This window comes from Erpetoichthys calabaricus, chromosome 3, assembly GCF_900747795.2.
Source record: "Erpetoichthys calabaricus chromosome 3, fErpCal1.3, whole genome shotgun sequence".
Lineage (NCBI taxonomy): Eukaryota > Metazoa > Chordata > Cladistia > Polypteriformes > Polypteridae > Erpetoichthys > Erpetoichthys calabaricus.
The window spans coordinates 5219566-5234718 of NC_041396.2; the positions used below are offsets into that span (position 1 = coordinate 5219566).

The 15153-nt window shown below is 40.3% G+C and overlaps 1 protein-coding gene across 1 annotated transcript in view; it reads left to right on the forward strand.

Moving 5' to 3' along the window:
• Positions 1-14645, forward strand: part of LOC127526997 (epididymal sperm-binding protein 1-like) — a 53043-nt gene extending 38398 nt beyond the window's left edge. Inside the window, exons 6-8 of the mRNA XM_051924292.1 lie at positions 2834-2995; positions 8384-8545; positions 14632-14645. Coding sequence (XP_051780252.1) covers positions 2834-2995; positions 8384-8545; positions 14632-14645 — 338 coding nt within the window. The remainder of the gene's footprint in view (positions 1-2833; positions 2996-8383; positions 8546-14631) is intronic.
• The last annotated feature ends 508 nt before the right edge of the window (positions 14646-15153 follow it).

Genomic DNA, 15153 nt, shown 5'->3' on the forward strand with positions numbered 1-15153 from the left:
TATGAGCCAACAATGGTCTCTTTCTGCTCCTTCCCAAAAGCTGCAAACAGCTATTTTCCTTTTCTTTCCCTTCTTTCTGTTCCCAGGGCTGTGAAAATCTTCTGCACCAATTGTACGGAGAAACCTCTGCAGTCTAGCTGAACTGGAAGTAGCCAGTCATGACCCCCTTTGGACCTGCATTGTTGAACCAATTCCAGATACTTGGTGACCTTCCTCTCTGAGGGCTCTTCACATCCATTTTCCCATGGAACACTCAGTTCTATCAGGATGATCCTCTCCTCAGCCTCTGACCATATGACTATGTCAGGCCTTAGAATTTTTTGGATGACCTGGGGAAGATGTAGCTACCTACCCAGGTCTACCCTCATCTCCCATGATAGGGCCAGCTGCAAAAGGCTTTTCTTGGAGGAGTGCAGTTTTTCCCCCTCTCTGATGAACTAGTTGGATGGACCTTTACTCACGTGGGTTGGACACTTTTTCCATCTCTTCTGGTGCAAAATATCTGCCAGTGCCCTGAGAACTTTTTCATGACACTATCTTTATCTTCCCTGGCTTAGCGCCATCTTGTACACAACCAGTCTATGTGCCACTGTACCTCTCTTTTCACATAGCTTACACAGTGGGTCCTCCCTCAGTCCCCACCTGTGCTTATTAGTTGGTGTTCACCAGGTTTGGTACACTTATTGGAGCAGGACAGAAATACAAAAGGTCCCCATCCTCCAAAGTCCTTGCCATGTAATCTTCCATTTTGGCAGGTCCCATTCTGTCCATGCCCTTGTGATCGAAGTTTCGTGGCATTTGCACTTCTCCCTTCCTCCTCTAGGCATCGGACCTCAGGTTGAATCATATCCATTCTTTTTGCCGGTCTGCGTTTCTCCATTGCTGGAAATGTGTGGTTCCAAGCCCTTGTCTCCCCAAACACAGGTTCCCAAACACATCTTTTAGCTTCAGAATACTTTCAGCCTTTTCAACAGTCATCTCTACTGCCCAGTTACATCCAGATCTTGTGGTGATTCCTGCACCTCTGACTTTTCCATTGCAAGATTATCTATACATCAAGACAGCCCTACACTTTGCCACCTTGAACTCTTCAATCACTAATGACAGGAGTAGCTGCAACTGACCAGACATGATATACATCACTATTGATATAAAGCCTGTTACAATTCTGAGCCATCTGTGAAGATGTTTATTCAGGCAATTCCTTTGACTGCTGTCATTTGCATTTCAAAAATTGTCAGTAGCCAAACCAGTCTTGTAGCAGACCATGATGGAAGAGCCAGGCTTTGTATTGCCTTGGTAAGCCTGATGCCTCTGCCTTCCTCAGCCATTCATCTGCCTATTTCTATGTCCTAGTTACATCAATTCTATGAAAGAGGGTGGCATCATACCACTTCTGTAGGCATTTTATTGGGTTTTCCTCTATTGATGGTATAACCTGCCCCTGGACATGGAGTTAGAAATTGCTGATCACTTTCTCAATTCTAATCACTGGGCTTCTTAACTTCTTTGGTTTAAACTTTATTCTTGCCCATGTTACCAAGTAGTCAAGCGCATCCTTAGCCTATCTTGCTTGTAGGATAAGATAAAGTTGTTATGGTTAGGTCATCCAGTGTGACAGATGTCCAAGGACCTTGCCCCACCGGAATGCTGGAAGAAGGGAAGGACCTGGAAAAGGGCAGTATCTTCCCTGGACCATAAGAGGGCAACCTCCCTGGATTATAATGGGGGCCACAGGGCTTGGGAGCTCAACCCTATGGAGGGACGTGGCCACCACCAGGGGGTGCCTGGACTGCTCCGGAACTGTGGTCTGCAGCACTTTCGCCACACTTGGAGCACTTCCGGGTGCTGTATAAATCAGGCTGCCTCACTCCCCTCAACAGACGGAGTCAGGTGGAAGTGGACAGAGCTTGGAAGAGAGGAGTGGAGGCGACAGAGAAAGAGAAGGAAAGAAGCCTGAAGGACTGATTGATGGTGATCGGTGCACTGTATTCATGTGTGGTGCAATAAACGTGTGTGTTAAGGACATTCTGAGTCTGCCTGTTTGTGTCCCAGTCTGAATAATTCCACACCATAAAGCCTTTAAATGAAGACTAGCGAGTACCAGATTTCATTTTTGGCCACTGGATTCCTTCCCTGTCTCTATAAGCAGTTTCATTACCATGATAAACAAAAAGGGGCAGATAGTAAGGCCCATTAATATTGTCATTGTTCGTGTGGCGTGGGTTAAAACTGGTCTACGACAAAGATATCTACTCTTTCATAATGTAACTAAACATTATCCAGAACTGTTCAACAATTCATTTGCTTGGAATTTAATGAAGTAGATGCTGCTTAACAAGTTATTGCTCTAGACCAGAGTATGGAGCGCTTTTAGTGTTTTTCCATGCACCAAGCCTATTAGACATCAGCAAACCTGCTCTTTTACTGCGTATGACAACCACAATAACTCACAACGTGTCAAAGTCACCCTGAACATTAGAGTAGTTAAAACAACAGCCCTGAACTTTTTATGGTCACTGCAATAGGCCCTTTACTAGATCATGCCAACTGATTTATTCAAATTCCCTTGTGTGATGATATGATGCAGTCAATTAGATACAATAAGGGTACATTAGCACAATACAGAAGTTGTTTGGTGTATTTAATTTATTTTTTCATTGTCTTAGACCCCCCTGCAGCCCTACATTGTAATTATAGTTAAAAATGGAGTCATGAATGGATATTTGCTGATTTCATCATTCTTATTGGTATACTTGTTTATATTTAATGTATCAAATTATCTCTTTCATTAAATTTTAATAATTTTGTTCATTTTAAATTTAACACACAGGTGTTCCATTGGTTACTGAAAAGCCCAAAGCATCTTCTTGTGTTTTCCCTTTCATCTATAAGGGACAAATTTACAACTCTTGTACCATGACAGACTATTCCATTCCATGGTGTGCGACAACAAGCAACTATGATAAAGACTTTTTGTGGACAACATGTTCAAGTAAGTACTTGGGTAATATAGAGCTGAGGAGCGTCTTAAAAGTAGTAATAATAATAACAATGCATTACATTTATGAAGCATTTTTCAATGTACTTAATGGCGCTTCAGAAAGTGAGTCGGGAGGTACTTCAACCACCACATCCACCTGGATGATGTGATGGCAACCATTTTGTACCAGTGTGCTCACCACACTTTAGCTGTTAGGTCATGAAGGGGTGAGAGCTAGTTTGTCAATTAGAAACAGTGGATGATCAGGGGGCTGAAATGACTAGGCCGTGGTGTACAATTTAGCCAGGACATCAGGATACACCCTACTTTTTACGACGGATGCCCAGGGATATTTAATGACCCCAGAAGGCCATGACCTAAGTTTTACATTTCATCCAAAGGACAGGTAGGTAGTGTGGTTCACTAGTGTTTAATGACCTGAATTGTGAAGCCCAAGTCAAATGTTTATTCCAAGTTCACTTGGTCTTACCCCATTTCCCTACTGCATGTACATGAACAAATAAGAAAATGTCCTATATCAAGAATATTATTTCTGTTCACTTGTACAAGTAGTGAAGCTCCATTATCCAGTTCTGATTTTTGGAAACCTCTTATGAGTGAAAAAACTATTCAAGATTTGGAATATGAGGTTTTCTCAACAGTACTCTTTTGTTTGTGTAGAGTATTACTGGATTACATTTAAAGCTCTAAGTTGGAGGTCCAAAGTTACAAACAATTTTGGTTATGCAGCGTTTGCTCCGGAAATCTCATTCAGCTTTAGAGGCAGCAGTGAGTAGATTCTGTACAAGAATGAAATGTGTGATTACTGAAAGAGAGACACTTGCTACCGGGTTATGCACTGCCCATAATATCAAATCTCATAGTCCTGTTAATGCAGAGGTCATTTTGCTATCAAGTTAAAGAGAGGTGTTTGAGACAGACATCAAATCTGCACTCTGATGCACAACAGATAAGATCTCAACCATTCTTTTAGCTAAGCACTGAGTCGGTTAATGCACTTGTATAATGATGGAATCTTGATAACAAACGAGACCTGAAAGTTTAAATGTGGACTCTTGCAGCAGATTGACATTTTCTTTCTGAGTGTCCACAGATTTGAGTCTACTCTTTTACAGTGAGCTACGATTACTTACTACCATATACACTCGCATATACTGTAAGTCAGATCTTGAAACCCAAAAAATCGATCATAAAAACAGACCCCGACTTATACACCCATTCAAAAATACACTTTTTTTTTTTTTACATCTTCTTGCTTCCTCCAATCTTGCACCAGTTTCTCAGACGTATTGAATTTTGTTGCAGCAGTGCAGTTACCAATTTCTTTCACCACTTCACGACTTTTAATTTAAAACCAGCTTCATATTTTCTTCTGATGAAACGCTCCATTGTAGATAAGGGATGCTATTACGATAAAGGTGTATGAGGTTTTGAGATACAAATAACACTAAACAGTGCAAATGTCACTTCGGAATAGTTTGGGTATTACCATGTGGTCACGATGGCACAGTGCTCTGTGGTTACAATCTCAAGTACAGAAGCATATGTTTTCTTTTTATGGAGCGATATAGTTCCCTAGTTGGAATAAGTTCTTTTGTAACTGTAATCGTTTTAAGTAACCGAAAACTATATAGATAAGATATTAAAAGACGATATCCCTCCCATAGTGATACTACAGTATAAATCACATAAGAGAAAATAACTTAGCTTTCTTTACTGATGATTTATGCAGCATTACAGATGGGAAGCCTATAGTAAGACAATACTTTTATCAAGGTGGGATCTTGATCTCTACAGTCTGCCATCTTTCGTCGCTGCGCTGGAAGGCTTTTCAGGACGGATGACGATATCACCCATCCATCCGTCGGCTTCAAAGTGTTTGGCTGATGTCCAAGTCTTTTATACTGGTTCCTCCACGTGCAGGCCCCCATGTCGGCAAATAGTCCATTTCCAAACAAGGAAAGAAGATTTTGTGCTGACTGTTAACAGAGGACAATATAGTATATATCTGTCTTTAGGCTGACTATACATTCCTCCAGCTGTCTTTGTCTATCTTGTCCTATGCTTGGCCCAGCAATTCTAAATGCTGAGCCCCTTTGTACTTAATCTGGCTCGGCTATGCATGTACAAAGAAAAGAAAAACAGATTTAAAATGTGTGCACAGAGACTGTGACATTAAACTTAATATTATAACAAACTTATTATAACAAACCACCCTTTGTCACTGGATCTGTGACAAAAACAATACTTGAAGGTCTTATCCACAGAGCAAAAGGTACTCGATCCCCCTTCACAGTGTAGACAGTTCCTCAAGAACATTTCTGGAAATGTGAAGTGTAGTGCCACTATGGCTCCTGTTTCATTCATCTAATATACCAGCATAAATAAATATGAACAATAATACGTTACAGTACACTTGAACGAACAGTTACATTTAACATGGCGTTACTGAGTAGTGATCACTGTATCCCACCAGTGGTGTAAGTGGAGATTTCCTGTTATGTTTTACATAGTCAGTGTTGTAACTAAATATCACTGAGCCCATGCAGTGGGTACCATAGCCTCAGATTACATTATAAATCTATATAGCATCTTGATGGACTTCACTATTCTTTGGCATTCATAACATTTCTAACTACAGTATGTTGCTATATGTGCCCCACACTTTGGTGTCTGAATCTTTTATATGAGTTACAATAGTTGTAACATAAATCAGATGCTATTCTAGATCTATTGCTATGATTAATAATTGCTCTTAACCAGTATTATTGCATACTTTTATACTATCTTTTATCCTCCCCAACTTCACTATCAGATGTTCTATTCCCTTTCAATTTACAATTTAACATCATTGGTGATACATTATGCATATCCTCATACCTTTGAGCCCCTCTTATAACAGTTTTCAAGTATATTCCTAAGCTTTCTCTATTCATGCCTTGTCCAACTCAGTGGTTTGTAGACAAAGTCTTTTGCTTGGTGGCTTTGCAGATCCCTCCGAACAAACGTGTGGCTGATACAGGACTTTGCCAGTACTGAAACAGAAACTAAACAGTCTGATTGCCATTAGAGAGCTAATGAGATGCACACATGGTGCCTGTCCATTTAGCAGAGGAACACTTCACTTGTCATGCACTGGATACAGCAGTCAATCAAGCGAACACTTCGCATTCAACAGCTGTCATCTCACTTCAGTGGCATTTCACAGCCTGTTTCTGTTAAAGTCCATAAAACTTTGTTTCTGCAACAAAAGTCTGCACAACCATGTCATGGCATCAGATTTACTTAGCTGGACTTACAATCTTTCTTTGATTCCACCTACTTCCACTCTGGACAAGCGAGTCGTTTCTTCACCAGCTATTATCAGGTATGTGCAGCAGACCAAGAGTCATTAGTACAGTACAGTCACTTTAAGTCTTCGTTTGTAGAACACCACTTTCTCATCATTGATAAAGCTCTACCACTGAGTTAGAGAGGCCTTAACAGCCATTAAATTGAGTGGCCAAATTAAAATGCTTGCTATGCTAAATAAATAAGAGTGAAGGGTAGAGAAAATACATAACATAAAACAATGCCTTATCAATCATATATGTATAATACAATACAGCACTATTAATGGATTTCCTAGACTCTCAGTTCTCAGTCTCATAGCATAAATATCAGTTAGAGACAAATTAATATGGCAAATTATTACATTTAAACCAGGCTAGTGAAAATGTTTCTTCAGTAGGATAATATACTAAACAAAATTAACACATTGCATCAGCTATACATCACAGATGTCTTAAATTATCTCAGGATGTTACATATTTGAACTTAAGTGTTTTCATTTTTGTCTAAAACCTTTAACCTTTTGGTCACAGCAACAGCTGCATAGCTCATAAAACTGCATTTTTAGCATGTGGACAAATCGTGTATTTTAGATTATATCGGGCTGCTATTATGCCATTAAAGATTTCTACAATTATTTTAGTGAGCACGATCGAGCCTTTATGGATTTTATCGGCATTGACACTGTTCATCTTTAAGTAACTGACTTCCAGACCCGCAGGATGCGTGACTCAACAGACGATAAGGTAAATGCATGCCTGCATGCATCCACTCTTAATAACGCGCAGCTCTTCATAGCTTTGCAAAATACTGTTCCTAATGGCTAATGATGTAATTTATTTTAATAACAGTGTTCCCCAACACGGCATTTACTTCTCTGGCAGGTTTTAGACTTTGTACGGCAACTGATTAATCTGTGTTGTCCACTTCGAATGCTGTCATTTGCATTTCATAAATTGTCAGTAGCCAAACCAGTCTTGTAGAACACCATTATGGAAAATCCAGGCCTTGTATTGTCTTAGTAAACTTGATGCCATACCTTGCTCAGCCATTCATCTGCATATTTTTATGTTCTAGTTACATTAATTCTATCAACGATGGAGGCGTCATACCACTTCTTTAGGCATTTTATTGGGTTTTCTTCGATTGATGGTATAACCTGCCCCTGGACATGGTGCTGGAACTTACTAATCACTTTCCCAAATCTGATCAATGTGTTTCTTGACTTCTTTGGTTTAAACTTCATTCTTGTGCACATTGCCAAGTGGTCAAGTGCATCTTTCTTGTACGATGAGATGAAGTTGTTAGGGTTAGCTCATAAATTAAGCCTTTTAATGAAGGCTAATGAGTACCAGACTTCATTTTCAGCCCCTGGATTCCTTCCCTGCTTCTATTATAAGCAGATTCATTACTATGATAAACAAGAAGGGGCAGATAGTACGGCCCATTAATATTGTCATTCTTGTCCGTGCGGAGTGGGTAAAAACTCATCCATGACAAAGATATCTGCCTGTTACATTTTAGTAATTTAACTAAACGTTATCCATAAGTTTTCGACAATTCATTTGCTTCGAATTTAATGAAATAGATGCTGGTTAACAGCTCGTTACTCTAGCTCAGAGTATGGAGAGCATTTAGTGTCGACAAACCCGCGCTTTTACTGTGCATGACAACCAAGATAACTCACCTCGTGTCAAAGTCACCCTGAACATTAGAGTAGTTAAAATTATAGCCCTGAACTTTTTATGGTCACTGCAATTAGCCCTTTTCCAGATCATGCCAATTGAGTTATTCAAATTCCATTGTGTGATGATATGATGGAGTCAATAAGATGCTATAAGGGTACATCAGCACAATACAGAAGTTGATTGGTGTATTTAATTTATGTTTTCATTGTCTTAAAACCCCCTGAAGCCCTAAAGTGTAATTATAGTTAAAAATGGAGTCATGAATGGATATTAGCTGATTTCATCATTCTTATTGGTATAATGTATTAAATTATCTCTTTCATTAAATTTTAATAATGTTCACTTTAAATTCAACACACAGGTGCTCCGGTAGTTACTGAAAAGCCCAAAGCATCTTCTTGTGTTTTCCCTTTCATCTATAAGGGACAAACTTACAACTCTTGTACCATGACAGACTATTCCTCTCTGTGGTGTGCGACAACAAGCAACTATGATAAAGACTTTCAGTGGACAACATGTTCAAGTAAGTACTTGGGTAATGTAGAGCTGAGGAGGGTCTTAAAAGTAGTAATAATAATACTATAGCATTACATTTATGAAGTGTTTTTCAGTGTACTCAATGGCGCTTCACACAGTGAGTCAGGAGGTACTTCAACCACCACATCCACCTGGATGATGCGATGGCAACCATTTTGTGCCAGAGTGCTCACCACACTTTAGCTGTTAGGTCATGAAGGGGTGAGAGATAGTTTCTCAATTAGAGACAGCGGATGATCAAGGGGCTGAAATGACCAGGCCATGGTGTACATTTTAGCCAAGATATCAGGATACACCCTACTTTTAATGACAGATGCCCAGGGATATTTACTGACCCCAGAAGGCCATGATCTCAGTTTTACATCTCATTCGAAGGACAGGTAGGAAGTGTGGTTCACTAGTGTTTAATGACTTGAATTGTGAAGCCCAAGTCACATGGTTTATTCCAAGTTTATTCCAAGTTCACTTGGTCTTACCCCATTTCCCTACTGCATGTACATGAACAAATAAGAAAATGTCCTATATCAAGAATATTATTTCTGTTCACTTGTACAAGTAGTGAAGCTTCATTATCCAGTTCTGATTTTTGGAAACCTCTTATCGGGGAGAAAACTATTCAAGATTTGGAATATGGGGTTTTGTTAACAGCACTCTTTTGTTTGTGGAGAGTATTACTGGATTACATTTAAAGCTCTAAGTTGGATGTCCAAAGTTACAAACAATTTGGGTTATTCAGCGTTTGCTCCGGAAATCTTATTCCGCTTGACAGGCAGCAATGAGTAGATTTTGTACAAGAATAAAATGTATGATTACTGAAAGAGAGACACTTGCTACCGGGTTATGCACTGCCCATAATATCAAATCTCATAGTCCTGTTAATGCAGAGGTCATTTTGCTATCAAGTTAAAGAGAGGTGTTTGAGACAGACATCCAATCTGCACTCTGATGCACAACAGATAAGATCTCAGCCATTCTTTTAGCTAAGCACTGAGTCGGTTAATGCACTTATATAATGATAGAATCTTGATAACAAACGAGACCTGAGAGTTTAAATGTGGACTCTTGCAGCAGATTGACATTTTCTTTGAGTGTCCACAGATTTGAGTCTACTCTTTTACAGTGAGGTACAATCACTTACTACCGTATACACTCACATATACTGTAAGTCAGATCTTGAAACCCAAAAAATTGATCATAAAAACAGACCCCGACTTATACACCCATTGAAAAATACATTTTTTTTTTTTTTTACATCTTATTGCTTCTTTCAATCTTGCACCAGTTTCTCAGACACATTGTTGCAGCAGCGCAATTACCAATTTCTTTCGCCACATCACGACTTTTAATTTAAAACCAGATTAATATTTTCTTCTGATCGAAACGCTCCATGGTAGTTAAGGGATGCTCTTACGATAAAGATTGTGGCACGCGGCTGGGGGTGGTACCCAGCCGGGATGCCCAAGAGGGCCGGAGGAGGGCTTACGCCTCCTCCAGACCACGAGGGGGGAGACCACCTTGGTGGCTTTGAGGACCAGAGCTTTGAAGCTCAACCCTGTAGGGGCCTGTGGTCACCGCCAGGGGGCGCCCCTATGCCTTTGGAGCCCTGGCCCTCAGCACTTCCACCACACCAGGAAAGTGCTGGGGGGAAGAAGACCAGGGACACCCGGAGTGCTTCCGGGTACGCAGCCGGCACATCCGCCACACTGGGGAGTGCCGGTGGAAGATTGTCGGGAGGCACCTGGAGCATATCCGGATGGTTATAATAGGGGCCGCCTCCCTCCATTCAATGGCTGGAGTCAGGTGAGGAGAAAGACAAGGTCTTGGAGAGGCAAGGAGGCGGCCTGAAGAAAGTGAGGCATTGGACTGTTGGCCTGGACTGTTTGGGGATTTGGGGGCTGTGGTGCACCATTGTAAATATTAGTAGTGTAATTAAATGTGTGGTGGTGCTTAAAACATGTCTGCCTTTCTGTGCCTGGGGCTCGTTCCACAAGGTGAATGAGGGTGTGAGATACAAATAATACTAAACAGTGCAAATGTCACTTTGGAATAGTTTGGGTATTACCGTGTGGTCACGAAGACACAGTGCATAGAAAAAAAGGCCGTGTGCTCTGTGGTTACTCTCTCAAGTACGGAAGCATATTAGGGCCACAGAGAAGAAAAAAAAAATACGGACACAGTGAAGAAGAAAAAAGTATATATAAGTAATAAAGTCGAGGAGAGTGTGGAACTTGGCCCAGACACAGACAGGCAGACACGTTAAAATTACCCCACACACGTTTATTGTGGTCTTCTATCTTTACAATACTCACAAACCCCTATACCCCACAGTTCTGGCCAACACACAATGCCTCTTTTCTTCAGGCCGCCTCCTTCTCTACTCCTGAGACCTCGTCCTCTCTTCTCTCCTAACTCAAGTCATCAAATGAAGGGAGGTGGCCCCTTTAAATAAGCACCCGGATGTGCTCCAGGTGTGTTCCCGGCACTCTCCCACTGACACACCCCAGTGTGGCGGAAGTACCGGCTGTATCTCCGGAAGCACTCCGGGTGTCCCCTCTTTCCTTCCCCCCAGCACTTCCTGGTGTGGCGGAAGTGCCGAGGTCCAGGGTTCTCCAGGTATTGGGGTGCCCCCTGGCGGTGACCACGGGCCCCTACAGGGTTGGGCTTCACAGCCCTGTACCCGTGGTCCCCAACACAACCAGGGTGGACGCCCCCTCGTGGTCTGGAGGATGCATGAGCCCTCCTCCGGTCCTCTTGGGCGTCCCGGCTGGGTACCACCCCCAGCCACGTGCCACAAGAGGAAGAAAGGAAGTCAGTGTTAAGAAGCATGTACCAAGTAACAGGGATCAGGGAACACTAAACACAAAGCATTTAATGTGCTACATTACTTATGACGGGGTTTGGGAAAATCTAGTAAATGAAACATTGATTTTAAAATGACGTTTACTATGTTCTACTTCAATGACAAAATAAACTACGAGAATAAAATCAACATGTCGACTTTAATCTCGACATAAACGTTGAGATTAAAGTGGAAATGTCGAGAATAAAGTCAACATGACGACCATATTTTTATAGGTAGGTATAAATAGGTACTATTATATTTTTAGGTAGAATGCCCAGAGGGGACTGGGCGGTCTCGTGGCCTGGAACCCCTACAGATTTTATTTTTTTCTCCAGCTTTCTGGAGTTTTTTTTTGTTTTTTCTGTCCACCCTGGCCATCGGACCTTACTCCTTTTCTATGTTAACTAATGTTGTCTTATTTTAATTTCTTATTTTGTCTTTTATTTTTCTTTTCTTCATTATGTAAAGCACTTTGAGCTACTTTTTGTATGAAAATGTGCTATATAAATAAATGTTGTTGTTATATTCTCGGCATTTCCACTTTAATCTCGCTGCTTAGGTCGAGAATAAAGTCGACATTCTCGACGTACACTTTTTTTTCTTCACTTTGTCCGTATTTTTTTTCTTCTCTGTGGCTCTAATACACTTCAATAATCAGGTGGGCATTAGCATATCATAATCTCTTGGACCAATAGTGTTAGTTTTCCACATTCGACTTATACGATCGACATTATAAAATACCGGAAATTATACGGTAAAATCAAGCCCTGACTTGGAGATAAACGAGATAGCCACAGGGACAGTCAGAATGTCAAAACTTTCTTTGTTGCTTTCATAGTGAGATTTGGATTACAGCAATTTTGGATTAGTGTCCTGTGATAATACATGTCTTTCCCAGTTTTTGCTGACATTTGGGTCCATGCAGTGTTTCTGGTCATTGTATCTTATACATCTTTCAGAATAAATTTAATTCATGGACCAGTCACTGCTACTGAAAACCATCTCTATTACTTTCACCATCTTACGTTATGAATTGGACAGAGTGACATGCTAAGTGTGCAGTATGTGATTTATGCCACACGTTACGTCTAGCATTAAGTCCTAAAAGTTTCCCCTTGGATTTCATAATAGTGCTGTCATATATGAAGTGTAACAGAAGGACAAGAGAAAGATAAAGGTTTGGGGATCCACCTTGTATATTGTCACGAAACAGCTAAGCAAAAAAAACAAGTAATCATAAAATACCAAGTCCAAATCGACTAACTGAGGAAGAACGGTGTGAGCTTTTATAGTTACTGTGCAGGAAGAGGCGGGTCCATGCAGGGAATGGCAGAAGTGAGGTCAGTAGAAGGCCGTGGTCTGGACAGGAGGTCGGAAGTCAGTGCTGTTTTAACTGGGTTTCCCTTCTGTTGATCTGTAGAAGAGGGAGACGGGAGATTAGTGCACTTTATGAACCCTCAAACTGACATTTTACCCTCAGTTAAGCCCTTTGAAAGCCTCCTATGCGCACGTGTGTGACAACAGTCATTTTAAAAAGTATTAATACCCAATGAAATGTTTTTTTCTTTTTTAACATTAAATTAAGGTGATATAACAAACTTAATTCCACATTAGCATTTTGCTGTCCATTGTATAATTTAAATAAATATAAATATATATTTCACATGTAGAAAAGCCAAATGAATCCATAAATTAATCACTACCTCAAATTCAAATAAGGTGCAAATGATTTGCACATCATCAGAGAAGATTTCGTTTGAATCTGTTCTCTTATTTAAACCTCAAACATTTAGTTTGGCTTGATCTTTGCTGTTGAAGTGTGTGTTATCACAATGCCTGGATCGAGAGACCTCTCTGAGACCTTCAGAAGAAGGTTATAGATGCCTATGAGTCTGGGAAAGGATTTAGAAAGATCACCAAACAATTGTAATTCAATGAATCCACTGGGCAGAAGATCAGCTACAAATGGAGAAGACTTCAACCAAGTGCCAGCTTCTCCAGGCCAGGCTGCCCCAGCAACTTCAGCCCAAGAGCAGAATGCAAGATGCTAAAAGAAGTCTGTAAGAACCCCATGATTTTGTAAGGTAGCCACATGTAGCTCTTGCTACTGTTGATGTCAAAGTGCATGAGTCAATTATTAGAAAGCAGCTGCACAAATCAGAGCTCCATAAGTGTTATGCCAAGAGGAAAGCAAAAACAAAAGCAGGGCAAGACTAACGTTTGTCCATAAACACCTACACAAAGACCAGGACTGCTGAAACAGTGTGCTTTGGACCCTCAGGCTGCTTTTCTATATCATGGTCTGGGCAGCTCACCATCGTAGAATTCTTCATGGTGCCAGGGAGAGCTGATGATAATGTGAAAACATCTGTTAGAAAAAAGTGGAACTTGCACCATAGCAATGACCATAAAGATACCAGTAAATCCACCAAGGAATAGATGAAAAGAAAGAAATGGAGGCTCCTGGAATGACCAAGTCAAAACCCAGATCTGAATCCCCTCAAAAAGCTGTGGAGGCAAGACACTTCTCAAACATCACACAGTGGAAATAATTCTGCATGGAGGAGTGGGAAAAATCTTCTCCCAGTTGATGTCAGAGACTGTTAGACAGTTGACTTGTGGGGGCAACACCAGCTACTTGTATTAGAGGCAAGGATGGAACTCAGTTCTTCACATGATTGTATATTTTATGCTCTAGGTGACACCTTAAGCATATGATTTTGCTACCCCACAATTAGCCTCACTGCTATCCCATAAACACCCCTTATGTTGTATGCCTTGCATATTTTTAATCCACAAAAATGAACATTTCAGTGATGTTAGAGAACTACTGCAAAAGTAAATACATAGCAGTGATTTGATTGTTTAAAATTATGGCTACATTGAAGAACCCCTTGGACCATTTTGGGCACACCCTGTGTTTTACATGACAACAGATATTCACAGTAGGGTGGCACAGTGACACAGTGGTCAATACTGCTGCCTTACCACTCCAGGAGCACTGGTTTGATTGATGAAAGCTTTTTAGTTTGACAGTGAAATGTTTCTTGTGTTCATGAGTGTGCCCTAAGATAGACTGTTGTCTGGTGCAGGGTTGTTTTTGAAGATGATTTTGTAATTAAATAAATAGACTTAGAAATGGATGACCTTTTTTTGCATATCTGGTTGTTAAGACATTCATCAATCTTCAGAGTAAATATTCAATTAAAGTTTTGTTTTTTCCCATGCAGGCCAGAAGAAGTAAAACCAAGCCATTGACAGTGCATTTAGATGGTGAAGGAAAACCTCTGCAATGTTCAACAAGGCTACTTGCAGTTCTTTCATTCTTCAAATGCACACTTTTTAAGTTAGCTTTCCACTCCATAATCCTAAATTGCAATTAAAAGTTAAACCATAGATAATAGGTATTGCATCAAATCAAGTCTGGAATATAAATTAGCCTTATGCAGACAGAATTTTAACTTGTTCTGTTACACTGTTTATAGCCCCCTCTCCTTAAGAATTCTTTTCATTACAAACATACTCCCTCCCATTCAAACACATGTAAACCATTATTTGACTTCATATGTACAGTGTCCATTTTAGGACTTTAGGTCACTTCTCCAATCATCAAATATCAGTTTTATTCCATATAATATATCAACGGTCATTTAAAACCTTGTCATTTATCAAACATCAGAACTACTCTGTATTATGTATCAGTAGTCACTTAAAACCTCTTTATTTGAAACCTCGTCAGTTATCAAACATCA